Raw genomic sequence first — 17,200 nt, 5'->3', positions numbered from 1 at the left:
ACAACAAATGACACATTATTGAATCTTCGAAGAATGTTGTCCTCCTGGCTTCTGGTTTGGGACCTTCCTGTCCCCCACGTACCCATGTTTTGAATCTTTCCGTCCTTGAGATGGTCATGACTCATTCAGATTTTTTTTTTTTATAAAGAGAATTTTTTAATATTTACTTTTCAGTTTTCAGCGGACACAACATCTTTATTTGTATGCACCACGCTCCTTTCTGTTTTAATTTCAGTTTCTTTTTGCTGAGGATCAAACCCAGTGCCGCGTGCATGCCAGGCGAGCACACTACCACTTGAGCCATATCCCCAGCCCCTCAGAATTTTTTTTGTGTGTGTGTCTCTTAAGTATGTCTTTATCAGTTATTGGGAGAGCACATTAGTTTCCTAGGGCCATCATAACAAAGATCCACACAGTGGCTGACTTTAAACAATGGAAACTTACTCCTTTGTCTTGGAGACTGAAGTTCAAACTTGAGGTGTCCGCAGGACTCCTCCTTCAGAGGCTAAGTGGGAATCTGCTCCTGGCCTCGCTCCAGCTGATGAAGGCTGCCAGCAGCCCCGGGCATTTCTCTATCTAGAGGCCTGTCCCTCCTCTCTCTGTGTCTGCCTCTCTTCTTAGAATGCCAAGCCCTGGATCTTGTCCATTGTAAGCCAGTGTGGCCTCATCTTGACTGCATCTGAACAGACCGTTTCTGAACAAGATCACGTCATAGGTGCCAGGGGCTGTCTTTTGTGGAGAGGCAGTTGAGCCCACCGCAGGCCTGGGGGCTTGTAATTTCTGGCTTTGACACTGTATCTTCGTAGTGGACCGTAGTGGAGGGAGGAGATGGTGGTAGATCTGTAAGAACTCCTCTGTTGTTCATTCCAAGGTTTTGATCTCCTGGGCTCTTTAAAGAGGCCAGGAGGATGATATACTTTCCCATGATTTGAGCTATTCGTTTTGTTCCACATAGTTTTTATAATTTAGGCAGAGTTTATATATAGTTCTACTTTCTTTAATTCTTAGGGTAGAATCATTATGTTTTCAGATTCATGTTTTTTTTTAAAGAGAGAATTTTAATATTTTTTAGTTTTTTTGGCGGACACAACATCTTTGTTTGTTTGTGGTGCTGAGGATCGAACCCGGGCTGCACGCATGCCAGGCGAGCGCGCTACTGCTTGAGCCACATCCCCAGCCCCCAGATTCATGTTTTTTGATATACCACTTACTTGATTCAAATGAGATTCCTTTTAAAATTTTAACTTTAACGTTGCCCAACTTGTGTGTGTAGGTTCATTATAAATCTTTGCAATATTTTAACGTTAAAACGCAAACTCACATTTATAGTCCACTTTGAGACCTTAAACACTAAAGACTTGTGTGTGAAAAATTATGGAAACAAATGTGCTGTTTACCCAAATTGTGGCCCCACTTAGCTACACATTGAATCTTCTATTAGAAGTAAAAATTCATAATGTGTTCACTAGTTCAGTCAGCAGACAGTTATTGCAAGGTACTATTTCAGGAATGGGATACAGCCTGAACACCCAATAGTGCCCATTCTCAGGAGGGTCAGGCTCTGAGGGAGGAGGCTACCCACATAGATGGCCCCTGCTGTGCAAAACGGGAGGACTAGGTATTTTTATGGGGTAATTGAGAAGTGCCTCCAACCTCTGAGGACAGGGTCCTGTGGACGTTGGTGGGAAAAGCATCCCTGGGTGGAGGCAGGATTCCAGGCAGAAGCCCCGTGGTGGGGACAGTGGGGGACATCTACTCCACAGCAGCCGCGGGCCCAGGGGAGGCGATGGAGAATGTGCTCATCTTTTCAGAACTCTAAGCCCCAGATCTTGCCCTACGAGGTATTGTATAACATGTCTGTTATTTAGACATTCTTCCTTAAAACTTGGCCACCAGGATGGCATGCATTATCTCATTTTAGCTTCTTTGTAAAGTTGAGCAGACGCCTGGACAGTCTGCACCTGCCCTGAGGCGGGAGAGTCAGGATCACCCCCGTATTGTTCACTGATGTGCTTCCTGGGAGTGGTGCTCACTCCTTTAGCCATTGGTAAGACTGGAGAGCAGGCCTGGCCTAGGATGGGGGTGGCTCCGCTCACTGTGGTGTTTGTGCCCAGGTCAGGACAGGAGGTCAGGAGGCATCTCTGAGGCAGGTGGTAAAACACCAAGGAACTGAGAGGTAGAATCACAGTGCACAGCAGCAGGCGGGCACTCCTGGTCAGAGGCGTCTCCAGCGGCCAGCTCTGCCTCCAGGAGGGCTTCCGTCCACAGGCGGCAGCCCATCTGTGTGTGCACCAGGACATGCATGCCTCTAAACAGAAGGGAGGATCTGCTGATGCACACTGAGATGCACTTGTGCTTTCAGGCCCACGGATGACAGCAACCAGCCTCCTGGCCGGGGCGTGCTCTCCATGCATGGGCTGACCTATGGTGTCATCCGGGTGGACTCAGAGGAGAAGCTGTCTGTGCTCACAGTGCAGGACGTTGGGCTCGTCATGCCCGGAGGTGAGTATGGGCCGTGGGTTGTGACGTCAGCAGTCCCAGCCTTGGCCTCGAGGCCGATCAATTAGCATGTATTTACTGGCACACATCATCTTCCTCTTCCCATACTACATCATGGTCCTCTGTGGGAGCTCTCAGGCTGAGCACTGAGCTTCTAGCCTTTGAAAGTCTTCATTAAGCCTCAAACACTTGAAGCAATGTTCCCTCTCCTGAGAAAAGAGAACCCACAATATCTGAGAAGCTGTGGAATGAAGAGCGCCTCTACACACTAAGACCCTGGGATCATCTTCCCTGGGAAGGCATCATGGAGCAGCTCTGTAGCTCAGACCGGTGCTGGGGCAGCTTCCCCTTCTCTACCCCAGAGAGCAGCTTCCAATCTACCATCTTGACATTTTAACCAAAGCTGGACACCAAGCTCATCTTTCCAAAGCCCTTGAGACTTTGAGCAGATGTTTAGAAGTGAGGAACATGAGTCTGTGTAATCCCTGAAGCCTGTTTTTAGCAGGAAAGCCCTTTCTTGAAGCCAGAGAAACCATTTCTACAACCGCATAGATGGCCACTTGGCTTAGGGTCCCTGCCTTGCCATACCTCACCTGGCCCTCACTCCCATGTGGTGTGCTTGGGCACCTCCACGGAGCCTTACGCAGGACTCCAGTCTTCCTGCTGATTTGCAGAAAGCTCTTACCTGGTTGTGTCCCCAAGGACCACATGTATCATCATGTAGCCTCCTCAGTCCTCGATTGGAGTCCCCACCCAGAGTTTAGACGTGTTCCCTCTGCGGGCACCTCCACATAGCGGAATGTCACATCACGTCTACACGTGCTGCACACTGTTTTCACCGGGTCTTGGCAGGATCTAAGTCTCGGGCAGCACCTGCTGGGCAGAAGCCATGCTGCTTGCAGGCAGAGTCCCAGGGGGGAGGTCCTCAGCTCCCTCCCCTGTGCTGGGCTGGGCTTTCTCCACAATTCCTCTTTCTGTTTTACTTGCCATGTGTGGAGCTAAGAGAGGGAAAGCCAGCCCTGGCATTGCGGGTCCTCAGTGTCCGGTAGTCCAAAGGTTACTGTAAACACCTTTCTGTTGCCTTTTTTACTCCTAAAGACTCCCCAGCATCACAGCAACTTATTCCTTCTCATTCCTCCAAACTGTGCGTGTCCTGGGCTCATTCATGCTTCTCAGCATTCGCCAAGCCTCCTTGGCTCCATTTCTTCCTTTATTAAAAACTAGTTTTTTAAAAAGAGAAATCTCCAGTGGGGAAGCATTAAAAAGATTGGGTTTCAAAATAGAAAACCACCTCTCTGTCCACCCAGGACAGAGAGGCTCTACTCCCTTTCCCAGTGTACCCTCACTTCATCTTTACCAAGCTGATGAGTGAAGAAGACTTCAATGTAGCCTTTTATTTTAGTTGTAGATAGACAGCATGCCTTTATTTTTTTTTTTTATGTGGTGCTGAGGATTGAATCCAGCACCTTACACATACTAGGTAAGAGCTCTACCTCTGAGCCACAGCCACAACTCCTCAATGTAGCTTTAACAGGAATTTCCCTTCCTGTGAGTTTAACTTTCCATGGTTCTCCTGGTTCTGATGCCTTAACACCAACTTGGGCTTCCTGGGAGTCCAGGCTCTAAGCAGCCCACTGTCTCTTGCTGCACACACCCCTTTCCTGAAAGGCCAGGTTCTCAGCACCCTGGTCAGACTTGTGGTCTATGGCAGTGGTGGGGCAGGTGCTGATGGGCTCAGGTCAGAATGTGTGTGCCACAGGCGAGTGTGAGGACAGCATTGTTAAAAACAGCTGGGGCTCTCAGGTGAGGGTCTCCAGAGGACTCACCTGGACAGGGAATGTGATATCAAGGTTACAATTTCCACAGGACGTTAGAGGCTTAAATTCCACTTTCCACTTAGATACCTCCAGCAACTTAGAAGCAAGTATTTTGTGCTGCTTGGGTTGCAGAGTCTGAGTTGTGTGTTGGAAGTGGCATCCATTCCACTGCTGGTGTGTGTAGCCAAGCTCCCCAGCGCTCATCCTGAGCACTACCCTCACATCTGAACTGAATACAATTCACACGTTACAATTAAAGCAATTGCAATGGTTCATGTCACCACAGTGACCTGAAACCATCATGACTCTTTGGGGAAGATGAGTACCTGGTGTTTCATTCTCTGTTCATTTGTGTCCTTGTCTGGACTCCTGCATTCATCCATCTGTCCCCCCCTCACCGGGCTCTGACCCTGCATGTTTTCCGTTTGCTCTCAGCCATCATGTGTTCAGTGAAGCCAGATGGGATTCCTCAGCTATGCAGAACGGACGAAATCGGGGAGCTGTGCGTGTGTGCAGTGGCGACAGGCACTTCGTATTATGGCCTCTCCGGCATGACCAAGAACACTTTTGAGGTAGGCTGATGGAGAGTCCTCTGTCATGACACCTGTCCATGGGTCCCTCTTCGGATAGCCATTGTCAAGGGTGTGGAAACAGAAATGTGAGACAGTAACTTTTGAAAAAAGGTACTAAACATGGTTGCACTGTCTCCTAACCATTTCATTATTTTTGGTGAATTTGGCTTATCAGTATTATTTTGATCTTAGTCATTTTTCAAAAAAGAATAAGTACCATCTCTTAAAAATGACCCTTTGTCACTGTTTTCACCCACACCTAAAATACAAACATGCCCACAGAGACGTGGATGATGAAAGAACTTGGGCATGAGTGGCCGCACCTGAGGCGGCCAGCTGAACACCCCGAACAGCCTCTCGGTCTCTGTTCCTCTTGGCTGGTGTGAACTTGTGAACTTGAGCAAATGGGTCTGATTTGGGTGGCACAAACTGGTGTGTGTGTGGACATGTACGGGGACATGTGTACTATGGGGGGGTATGTGGGGTGGACATGTGCACTGTATATGTTGGGGGGGGTTGTGGACCTGTGCAGCATGGCAGGGATTTGTGTGTGTTTGCAGATGTTAGAGAGCAGACTCTTGGTCTCCAGCATGCCATGCTGCATTGTGTTGTCCTCACAACTAGTATCATCTTAGCAAGCAATGCCTGGTGGTAGGAGTGAAGTACAAGGTGTGAAGTTATGTTCAGGAAAGCAGAAACCACTTGGGAACACGTTCTTAAACATCTAGAACTTTGGACATAACTGGAGTTAGGTAGAGCCCAAATAAAAACTCTCTCTCCTTTCATATGTGGCTTATCTGTAGGGTGGAAGGAAAAGAGATGTAGAGTTAAGCTCATTTTTTTGCTTTATTTATATTCTCAGCATGGTTCTAACAAGAAAAACTAACATCTTAATGAACAGGATCCGTCACTTTCTCACTAACTTGGGTTGCACCTTGATTCTCACTTATCACTATTGCGCTATAGTGGTCTAAACAAGAACTAGCTGGTGTCTCTTGGAGTAATTTCTGGCTGTGACCTCCTCCGAGACTCGGAGCCTATGAGGGGAGCTGGCCTGAGGCCCTGCATGTGGCCCAGATGACGGGAGAAGTGTGTGTGCGTGTCTGAAGACTGCTGATGACTGCTACTCTGACATCTGTGCAGGCGGGGAGTTGGAGATGGACAGCAGGTTGTCACTTCCAGGAGAGGTGGGCTGATTGGAGCCTGTGTTTCCCCAGGTGTTCCCCATGATGAGCTCGGGTGCGCCCATCAGTGAGTACCCATTCATACGGACGGGCCTTCTGGGCTTCGTTGGCCCTGGAGGGCTCGTCTTTGTGGTGGGGAAGATGGACGGCCTGATGGTGGTCAGTGGGCGCAGGCACAATGCTGATGACATCGTGGCAACAGCCTTGGCTGTGGAGCCCATGAAGTTTGTCTACAGAGGAAGGTTGGTTGCCCTCATCTGCTTATTTCTGTAGACCGCACTTTGCACATAGCTGTGAAGGGTTAGTAAGTCACATAAATCCCTTATTTTGAATCCCATTTCCTCTTCTGTAAAATCACAGCTGGACATGGTGCTGAGATTTCCCCTGGTTTTGGATATCCACAATTTTGTACCAGTTTCCTGAGCCCCATGAGTGTATTTTTGTTAACTTCTAAGCTAAGTAAAAGTATCCATTGGAAAGACTTTTAATAGATAACTGCACAAAATACAGGGCTGAAAGTTCATCCTGGAGCAGGCCCCAGAGACTTAGAGGTCATTCTTATCATGGAAGAGTGGCCACTCTGCTGGGGCTGGGGCTCAGTGGTAGAGCACCTGCCTTGTACATGTGAGGCCGTGGGTTCAATCCTCAGCACCACATAAAAACAAGGTCCATTAAAAAAAGTGGACACTCATGGGGCTGAGGTTGTGGCTCAGTGGTAGAGTGCTAGCCTAGCATGCATGAGGCACTGGGTTCGATCCTCAGCACCACATAAATGTAAAATAAAGATATTGTGTTCACCTAAAACTAAGAAATAAATATTTAAAAAAAAAAAAAAAGTGGACACTCACGAGGTACTCCAGTCTCCTGCTTTCTTCCCTCCCTTGCTGGACACGTCACAGAGGCTTAGTAAATTCTGTAGCTCCCTAGGGTTTGGTGGTTCTTTTTTGGCTAATTTGAGGGAACTCAGAAATTCCTTGGAATCTTACTTCATTTTGGCAAGTTGGTGGGACTAGGAGAAAGGAGATACTTGGCTACAGCCTCACCACCTTGGGATTATCTTTAAAACTAGAAACTGTTTGTGAGAGAGGTTTCCTAGAGATTTGGAGTGGCCTCAATTCTGTGCTGACCCTGTGAGGCAGACGGATTTATCAGGAAGCAGTCATTTCCAAACAGAAAACTTTGATGCAAACTCAAGGCATGCATGGTACAGGTCTCTGCAGCAATTGCAGCAATCCTGCACTGCCTCCTCTTGTCCACACGGAAAGAACAGCCTTGTCCCCAACACCTGCAGCCATAGCAAGGGGCCTCCAGGGGCATTGTGGGTGGTTTGCCTGCAGGGCCCCCAGGCTTCTCAGCCTCCATGGCTAGACTTGCATTGGTTGGTGCCCGTGAGAGAGCTGGACTTGGTTTGCCTCTGGAGAGGCCCCAGGAGCTGCCAGGCTGCTTGATTAGCTGCAGGAGGGCTTGGGAGTGTTGCTGCCTATGCTCATCACATGTGCCCCTCTGTCCCCACAGGATAGCTGTGTTCTCGGTGACCGTCCTTCATGATGAAAGGATAGTGATTGTGGCGGAGCAGAGGCCGGACTCCACGGAGGAGGACAGCTTCCAGTGGATGAGCAGGGTGCTCCAGGTCATGCGCCTTGCCCTGAAGCTCTCTGCTCTGAGTTTCAGCTTCCCTGACTCACTGTTAGGGTTAGGGCTGCCCCTCACCAATCGGGGCTCGGCCCCACAGCACTCGCCTTGGTCAAAAAGCCCTGCTCAAGGGGAGGGGACAGGTTTTCTAAGGCTGATTCTGACCGTTCATGTTGGGAGGTAGGTCACAAGTCCGTCTTGGGTTGGGATTTTTTTGTTGAGGATATCCTTTTCTCCAGATTCCCTATTTAGTATTTGTGGTCCTGTGTAAAATCATCCAGCTCAGGGAGTTCAGCAGTGTCTCCTGTGCTGGCGATCCTACACCCATAGAACAGGGTTCCCACCGTACATACTTTTGCATGCTACAGTATTTCAGGTACATAAATGCTTATTGAATAAGTTATGCCACTTACGAAATGTTTATTTCTATTTCCTATTATAATATGATTACCTCTTAAATTTTTTAGGCAATCGACAGTATACATCAAGTTGGAGTTTACTGCCTGGCTTTGGTGCCAGCAAATACCCTTCCCAAAACCCCACTGGGTGGAATCCACTTGTCAGAAACAAAGCAACTCTTCCTGGAGGGCTCCCTTCACCCCTGCAACGTCCTCATGTGCCCCCACACTTGTGTCACAAACTTGCCTAAACCTCGACAGAAGCAACCAGGTATGGGTTGCAGCACCAAGCTCAGGAGAGCTCCTGTCTCCTTCCTGCCCTTCACATGGCCACATACTCCTGTGGCATAACCACCTTTGAGACCTGTGGACAAAGTGTGAGGGGAAGAGGTGCTTGGCCTTTGCAGGGGACATCAGCACTTGATGCAGATGGGGTTTTGCAGCGCCACTAGCAGAATGGCCTTTGGCGAGGCACAGACCCCCTTAAGATTCTACTGGTAGAATCTCCTTATTGGTAGAATAAGAATAATATATCCTTTTATGTTTCTGTGACTCCGGGATCCAAGCAAATAACACTGGGGAAACAGTCTGAAACGTGCACAGTTCCTTGTGATATTGTCATATACAAATCTACCTAGTGCTCTGCAGTTTGGGAACACATTATCCATCGTCTGACTTGATTCTCACATTGTCCCAAGGTCTCCATCTCCATTACATGCAAGGGAGAGAGTTGGGCTAGATGATTTCTGAGCCTCTCTGGAGTAAATATTTAAACAACTGTGTAAGGGGTCTGTTGATTCTTGGAATGAAGCTCCTAAACTTAGAAGGTTTGTAGACCACCCAGTTGCCTTTTCTACTGGATGAATTCTTACTTGGGTAAGAACTGTGTTTGTAATTATTAAACTGAGCAAAAAGCATTAGGCCTCTAACCCATCCTGAGCCAGCAACTGTGTCAAAAGACATCAGAATCGGACAACTCTGCAGCTGCATTCCCTGGGGAAGTCCTTTCAGAATAGCTAGAGGACACTGTCTGAGCAGGTGCCCAGAGCTCTCAGCCCCTAAGACAGGCCTGGACTCTGTTCAGGACCCTGTGTCTTGTTGCTCCGAGGTGAAACGTCTGCCTTGGCCCCTGCATGAATTTGTCAAGGGTTGTATGGTAGGAACTCAACACTAGAGACTAAAGGTGCAGATTCTGAATCTGTGAATGGGGCAGGAATCAACGTGGACCTTCTATGCACACGCTGTAGGGAGTAATCTCAACTTTGAGTTTTCAAGTGGTGTGGTTGAGCCGCTGTAGGAGTGTTCCATGTATACCCCCTCACTTACCTGGGGAGAATTCATCTGTTCTTGCTAAGAACAGATTTTCTAAATCAGATGTAGCAGTGATTGGGGAAAGGAATTCCTAAGTCTGTGGGGAAAGAGATCCCTAAGGTCCCAATCTTCACCCTCAGAGTACAAGCGGAAGTAAACGCTGGTGAGGGGCTTTTACTCCGTAACAGAGAAGCACAGAGTGAGGTGCCGTGAAAGCCCTAGGTCCCCTCAAAACAGGTTTCTCTTTCTAGTTTGAATTCTTAAAATATATGTATATAAGAAGACTTTAAACCAATTTAGCCCGTTTGCAAGCTGGCTTCTTAGAGGAATCATCTTGCTCAGCCCTCGGTTGTCAAGAAGAGTAAGGGCCGCACTAAAGATGAAGAGTGAGAGGCTGAGGGCTGCAGGTTCCAGGGTGTTGAATCACCTGCAGGAGCCTTTGGCTCCTAGGCTTCTCGCGCAGTGGCGGCTCCGCCCCATTCCAGCGAGCAGCGCTGTACCAGACTTTTTGTTTGGTTAAGCATGAAGACTATTCATCTTTCACAGTTTCTTTAATAAGAACTAAGAAAAGACATGTAGTCTGCCCACAACTACCACATGGGAGAATTCAGAGATGAGTTGGCTGAGTATATAAGGACAGTCCTTGATGACGCAGCATCCGTCATCCAGGATCCTTCAAACTTCTCGTAAACCAGGAAGAGGGCACCAGTAATGCAGTCACCAACAGCAGTCTTTTCATTCATAGCTCACAAAAGGACTAACAGAGACCCTGAAAACTTACCCCCAATAAAATATACAGATACAGGCTTCCGTATCCCACCACCTCAACAGGATTACTCTCAAATTCATAAAGTATTTTAAATGGATAATATTTTGCTTCTGGTCAACCCTCATGAGTAAGAGTAGACGTGATCTGGAAGTCTTTAACTACTTATGGAATTTAAAAACTGTGATTCTCTGCTATCTGTGTGTGGGTATGAGTTTTGGCATGGTCTGGGCATTAAACCTAGGGCCTCAACATGCCAGGCAAACACTTCACTGAGCCACAGCCCCACTCTATATCAATTTTTGTAATTGCCACTGTCAACATATGTCAACACCCCTGGGGTTCACACTCACAAGGAAATAAAGGCAGTGGCTTGGGGGGGCCCTAGGAGGATTTTATGTGTGATGAAAACGTCATTTCTGTGCCACCCCTAATCAAAGCTTGTTTGCATTTCCCATCATTGTCATCATACTGATCTCTTTGAAACCTGTCCTAAGATATATTCACAGCCAGGCCTTTGGAAGGGTTTTCCTAGAGTAAATTCTTTACCAAAAGGGGAAGTCCTATTTTAGGGAAATTTGATCTTTGTCTCAAGGCTCTGTCTCTTTCCAGAAATTGGCCCCGCCTCTGTGATGGTGGGAAACCTCGTGTCTGGGAAGAGGATTGCCCAAGCCAGTGGCAGAGACCTGGGTCAGATAGAAGACAACGACCAGGCCCGGAAGGTAAGAGCCGAGGCCCACATCTCTCCTATGTTCCTTCCACAGTGTGAGAAGCAACTGTCCCTGCAGCTGCCCCTGTGCCAGGTGCATGTCCACTCCCTTGGCATCCGTAATGGTCTTGTCCTACCTCCCCTGTCTTGCAAGACATGTCCATGAACTTTTATAAGGAGAATCTATTCACTAGGGGATATGGCGTTTTTAAAAATTGGCTAGTGACACAGAAATGGGTACATAAAGTCATCCCCGACTGGCAGGACCAAGGCAGATGTGTGGGACTCCTCTTCCTGTTTTAGGTTCTTTCGCCACTTGTTTGATTGTTCCCTCAGCTCTGAAGCCACCCTGCCTCGCAACAACCTTTCCACCAGGCCTCTATTCATTGGTCTCTGGCAGACAGACCTCCAACTGCCTTGTGTAGCCCTGAGTCTTGGTTATTGCCACGAACCCTGACCATGCCTAGGGCTCCCTGGCGAGGTCTTACTTCTCACAGCTGAAAGGTGGTCCTATTCTGTGTCAGCTACTAGGAAATGTGACAAAATCAACCATTTCAAAAGTTGCCAGCGTACCTACATTAATTCACTAATTAGAAGCGCTTAATTGGGCTGGGGTTGTGGCTCAGTGGTGGAACACTTGCCTAGCATGTGTGAGGCACTGGGTTCAATTCTCAGCACCACATATGAATAAAAAAGGTCTATCCCCAACTTTATTTTTTTTTTGGGGGGAATGAAGCACTTGATCATCATACCCCACCCACATGGTATGTTTCTATTATTAAAAGGGATTAGAGTTATCTCAGCCTGAAATTGGGCCGCCGTTTTTACTACACACTGAGTAGTATGAAGCATGTAGTTTGAGTTTGCAGTGCAGTTTCATGACACTAGGGAACTGCCATTCTGAACACACCATAGACACCCCGCCCCCCTCACCCTTTTTAATAGGATAGTTCTGATTTTCTTATCATAACCCATAGAAATAAGCATTTCTCCTCTGGCAGCCCCAGAAGAAAGGCCTTGCTCTACCGCTACCAATGCCAGTGAGAGTTCCCATCCTTGCACAGACCCCCCAAGAACTCCCCTAACCAAGGGCCCAGCCCTTGAGCTGTCAGTCCAAGTCAGGAGCGATGAATTCTAGATCACTGCCAGAAAATATAGTAAGCACTTGCTTATCCTTTGGCTATGTGTCAGATTTTCCTAAAAAATCTCCATGGGAAAGTGCACTATTTGAAGGCACTAGAAGGCATCTGCGCATTTACTTCCACTTAATTTGGAGATTGCCCAGCACAGATCTCAGTGGCCTGACCCTGGCACCAATGCGTTTCCTGTTGCAGTTCCTGTTCCTCTCGGAGGTCTTGCAGTGGAGAGCCCAGACCACCCCAGACCACGTGCTGTATACGCTGCTCAACTGTCGGGTGAGGCACACCGAACTCACGTTTCCTGATGGCTGTTCTTGTTGGATCTAAACTGGTTCCCGGGCCTGGGAAGCACTCTTGCTTCTGTGTGTGTGTTTTTGATTTATTTCTTATTAGTGTGTTACCATTACACACAATAGTGGGGTTCGTTTTGACACATTCATGAATGCACATGACATAATTTGCTGCAATTCAATCCCCAGTATCTCCCTTTCTCCCCTCCCTCCGCTCTACTGGTCTTCCTTCTATTTTTTTTTTTTTTTAAATTGGTGCATCATAGGTGTACGTAAAAGTGGAATTCATTGTGATGTATTCACACGTGCACATAACATGACTTGGTCAATTTCATTCTGCAGTTTGTTTTACCTCCCTCCAGCTGCTTCCTCTATTTTCCTGTTCTCCCTTCTACCTTCACGAAATCCCACCTTTCTGTATTCCTTACTTTTGCCTGGCTTCCACATAGAAGAGAACATTTTCAACCCTTGACTTTCTGAGTTTGACTTATTTCATTTAGCAGGTGTTCTGCAGTTACACCCATTTACCAGCACATGCCATGATGCTTCTTTGTGGCTGAGTGAAACTCCATTGTCTTCATACACCACATTTTCTTTATCCATTTGTCTGTTGATGGGCTCCTAGGCTGATACCAAAACTGAGCTATTGTGAATTGTGCTCCTGTAAACATGGGTATACCTGTATCTCTATAATATGTTGAGTTTGGTTATTTGGGATGAATATCAAGGAGCCAGATGGCTGGGTCATAGGGTGGTTCCATACCTAGTCTTTTGAGTAATCTCCGTACTGCTTTCCAGAGTGGGTGTGCTAATTTGCAGTCCACCAACAGTGTATGGATATGCCTTTCTCCCTACATCCTCACCAGTAATTACCGTTATTAGTATTCTTTCCTCTCCCCCACCTCCCCCAGTACTGGGATTGAACCCAGGGGCACTCTACCTCTGAACTATATCTTCAGCCCTTTTTATTTTTTATTTTGAAATAGGGTCCTACCATGTTGCCCAGGGTGGCCTTGAACTTGGTGATTTCTCCCAAGTCTCTGGGATTACAGATGTGTGCTGCTGCCCCTGGCTGTTGCTTGTATTCTTAATGATTGCCCTTCTAACTGGACTAAGATTCTTTTTTTTTTTTCCCCTTGAGCTTTAGTGGTATTATTAAGAAAGCACTTGCTGTTTTATAATATTCCCAACTTAATTCTTTCCCTGAATCTTTTGGGGAATTCCTTTTGTTTGTCTGATGCTCTCCATTTAAGGATGCTTTTAAGTATGATCGTATCTATACACTATATGTGATATTTTAGCAGCCCTTTTGCAATATTTCCTACCTGAAAACAAGTGATTGATAATATCTACTGAGAACAATTCCAGACTTAGGAGAGTTTTAATTTTAATTACCAAGCTACTTTCTAGAAGTGTTAATTACAGAATCCTAGAAATAAGTCATTTCTACTTTTAAATATAAAGTTTCTATTTCTCATTAGAAATTCAAATTTATCAAGTATCATTCCATAGTAGTACTTAGGATTAAGGCCTTAAATATGCAAGCAAATATTAACAGTAAAAGTTTAATGCAAAAGTCTTGATATACTTGTTACTTTTTCTTGTTGCTATGAAAATAGTTTGAAAAATAGATACAAAATGTAGGTCTTCTGGGTAGATGTAGGCACTGACAGCTCTTTACAAAGCTACGGCTCTTCAGAGTTGCTGATTACCAGAATCTGAAGGCTCCTCCTGCCATTTGGAGCAGTAGATTAATGGCACATAAAGGGAAATGCTGACAACATAGCTGATTGTTCCCTGAATCTCTGCTTTGGTTTCCAGTTATCAGACCATTCTGATTATGTGATTTATCTCATCTGAAGGCCCCTCGCCCTCAACTCACAGCAGTGCTTATCATATTGAAATTGCCACATGGGCTGAGTCACTCTCTATCTGCTCGAGACTTTTTCCAGGAAGAGTCCTTGGCAACGGGGATGCCTGTCTTCCCCTCCCCTCTAAGAAGTTCCCTGTGCTGACAGCGCACGAGCTCCTCCTGTCCAATACCATGAGTCCACTTATCTGAAATGCCCTCTTCCCACTTTGCATCTGTTTCTGCACTAGAACCATCCTCAGCCTACGAGTAGAGACAGGACTCCCCTTTCTGCACACAGCCGTTCGCTAGCTTTCTTGGGCATCTGTGTCACTGTCCTCATATCCCTTGAATCACTTCCTGTGCCCTGCATTCTCTGTTTCTCCTGTGAGTTGCTCTTGACTACTTCTCTTTCTCTGTAATCTGAGCAGCTCTCCAGGGACTCCCAGTATCACCTGTAGACTAAAATCTACAATGTTAACTCGGCTGGCCTCCAGTGCCCTACACGAGTCACCTTCTCCAGTGGCTGCCTGCAAGTACCACCTCCCTTCCCTGAGTTCCCTCAGCACTGTCCCGGTGCCTGTGTGCTCCCTAGGCTGTACACTGCGTGGGACTGGGTCAGCTCTGACTCCCTTTTCAAACTCTTCCCCAGAATTGCCCGATACGTGGCTCCCATGTGTCAGATGGGTAAATGCCCGTATCTAAACAGCTGGACTGTACACGGTAGCTCAAGAAGTGATGGACCCTGTGTACACAGCTGCAATACTGATGGAGGCATGCTGATGGAAGTGTGAGGAACACAGGGCTGGTCTTGCCTCGTCAACTGTGGGAGAAGGTCCCTCCGACTGCTCGCCCGAGTGATCAATTCCAGAGCACAAGCTTGACGTCCAGGCCATCTGGCATTGTGGATGCCCGTGCCCTGGACTCTATTATTACAGTCATTTGCTATAGCCAGACACTAGATCTCATGGAAAATTGTTTACTGGAAATGACTTCTGTGCTTTAAAAGGGTTTCGGTAAAAACAACAGAAAATCAGATGGAGTAAGCTATAGATTCAAAGCAGTGATTAAATTTGCTTTAGCTAAGCATGCGGAAACTGTGGTCCAAGGATGCCGCCTCCCATTAGCGGGAATCTCCTGTCTGCTAAGGCTTCGTACATGTTCTGTTCTGGGCTTTTCTGAAGGATCACAGCATCACCTTTATTTCATGAGAGGGTCAGATCCAAGCATCTGTGTTAGTTTACCATTGCCTGCTACCCCGTGTGCACTCTCGATAGGGTTCAACCTGGACCATAGCCCAGCATCTGATGGTGGTTGTAATTTCTGCTCAAATCAGCATTCAAGTTTAACAATGTCTAACAGAAATAAAACACAAGCCACATGCATAATTGTTTTCTAAAACAATATCAAAGCATAAGAGAAGACAGGTGCAATTGATTCCAATAATGAGTTACTTCTCCAGACTGTCAATCCAGTGTGGCCAGTGCCCCAGTCCTGGATGGAGTATTTCTATCAACTGATTTTGGCCACCTCTCACCTGATCTTTTTTTAATGGTATAATTTTTTTAAAAATTCTTTTTAGATATACACGAAAATGTATTTTGACATACATACTTGTAGTATAACTTCCTATTCTTGTGGTTGTACATGATGTGAAGTTACATTGGTGTGTATTCATATATGAATATAGAAAAGTTATGTCCGATTCATTATGTCTTTCCTATTCCCATCCCCCTCCCTTACCCCAACTCCCCCCTATCCAATGTGGTGAACCCCACACCCCACCCCCGCAGTCTATTGTGAGTCAACATCCACATATCAGAACGTTTGGCCTTTGTTTTTTTGGAATTGGCTTATTTCACTTAGCATGATAGTCTCTAGTTCCATCCATTTACTGGCAAATGCATAATTTAATTTTTCTTTATGGCTGAAGTATGTATATATATACCACAGTTTCTTTATCAGTTCATCTATTGAAGGGCATCTAGGTTGGTTCCATAGCTTAGCTATCATGAATTGGGCTGCTATGAACATTGATGTAGCCACATAACTGTAGTATGCTGATTTTAAGTCCTTTGGGTATAAACTGAGGAGAAAGATAACTGGGTCAAATGGTGGTTCCATTCCCAGTTTTCTGAGGAATCTCCATACTACTGTCCACAGTAGTTGTACCAATTCACAGTCCCACCAGCAGTGTGTGAGTCTGCCTTTCCCCACATCCTCACCAACATTTATTTTCATTTGTATTCTTGATAATTGCCATTCTAACTGGAGTGAGATGAAGTCTCAGTATAGTTTTAATTTACATTTCTCTAATTGCTAGTGATGTTAAACATTTTTCCATAAATTTGTTGACCATTTGTATTTCTTTTTCTGTGAAGTATCTGTTCAATTCCTTTGCCCATTTATTGATTGGATTTTTGTTTGTTTGGTGGTAGGTTTTTTGAGTTCTTTACATATCCTGGAGATTAATGCTCTGGGGTGCAATGGCAAAGATTTCTCCCATCCCGTGGTCCCTCTCTTCACGTTCTTGATTGTTCCTTTGCTGTGAAGTTTTTTAGTTTGAATCCATCCCATTTATTGATTCTCAATTTTATCTTGCACTTTAGGAGTCTTGTTGAAGAAGTTGATTCCTAAACTGACCTGGAGACTTGGGCCTACTTTTTCTTTTAGTATGTGCAGGGTCTCGGGTCTAATGCCTACATCCTTGATCCACTTAAGAGTTTTGTGCATCACCTGCTCTTTTTGATCATGGGGTCATTGAGAATGATTGAACCATTTGGCTCCTAAGTATGAGTGCCATTTCCTAGTTTTTGTTTGTAGTTCTTTCATGTTTGTCTTTCCACTGCCCACATAGTAAGTAGGTATGAGTTGGAAGATTTAGAGTGGGAAGTAAGGATGCAATTAATTGGAAAATTTAGTTAGAATCTTGAAATTCTTTGAGTTTTTTTATTTTTTATTTTGGGTTTGGGTTTTTTTTTTTTTTTTTGGTGTGGCGGGGTACTGAGAATTGAGCCCAAGGGCACTTTACTAC

The 17,200-nt window shown here is 46.1% G+C and overlaps 1 protein-coding gene across 1 annotated transcript in view; it reads left to right on the top strand.

The window, feature by feature from the left end:
• The window catches only part of Dip2c (disco interacting protein 2 homolog C), a 201,761-nt gene that overhangs the window by 118,575 nt on the left and 65,986 nt on the right, over nt 1-17,200 (top strand). Inside the window, exons 18-24 of the mRNA XM_048812597.1 lie at nt 2,363-2,502; nt 4,752-4,888; nt 6,106-6,314; nt 7,588-7,702; nt 8,172-8,373; nt 10,792-10,901; nt 12,223-12,303. Of these exons, the coding sequence (XP_048668554.1) occupies nt 2,363-2,502; nt 4,752-4,888; nt 6,106-6,314; nt 7,588-7,702; nt 8,172-8,373; nt 10,792-10,901; nt 12,223-12,303 (994 nt within the window). The remainder of the gene's footprint in view (nt 1-2,362; nt 2,503-4,751; nt 4,889-6,105; nt 6,315-7,587; nt 7,703-8,171; nt 8,374-10,791; nt 10,902-12,222; nt 12,304-17,200) is intronic.

This window comes from Marmota marmota, unplaced genomic scaffold (genome assembly GCF_001458135.2).
Source record: "Marmota marmota marmota unplaced genomic scaffold, marMar, whole genome shotgun sequence".
Classification (NCBI taxonomy): Eukaryota; Metazoa; Chordata; class Mammalia; order Rodentia; family Sciuridae; genus Marmota; species Marmota marmota.
Note: the sequence above shows the minus strand (reverse complement) of the source record. Positions and strands in the feature narration are given on the sequence as shown.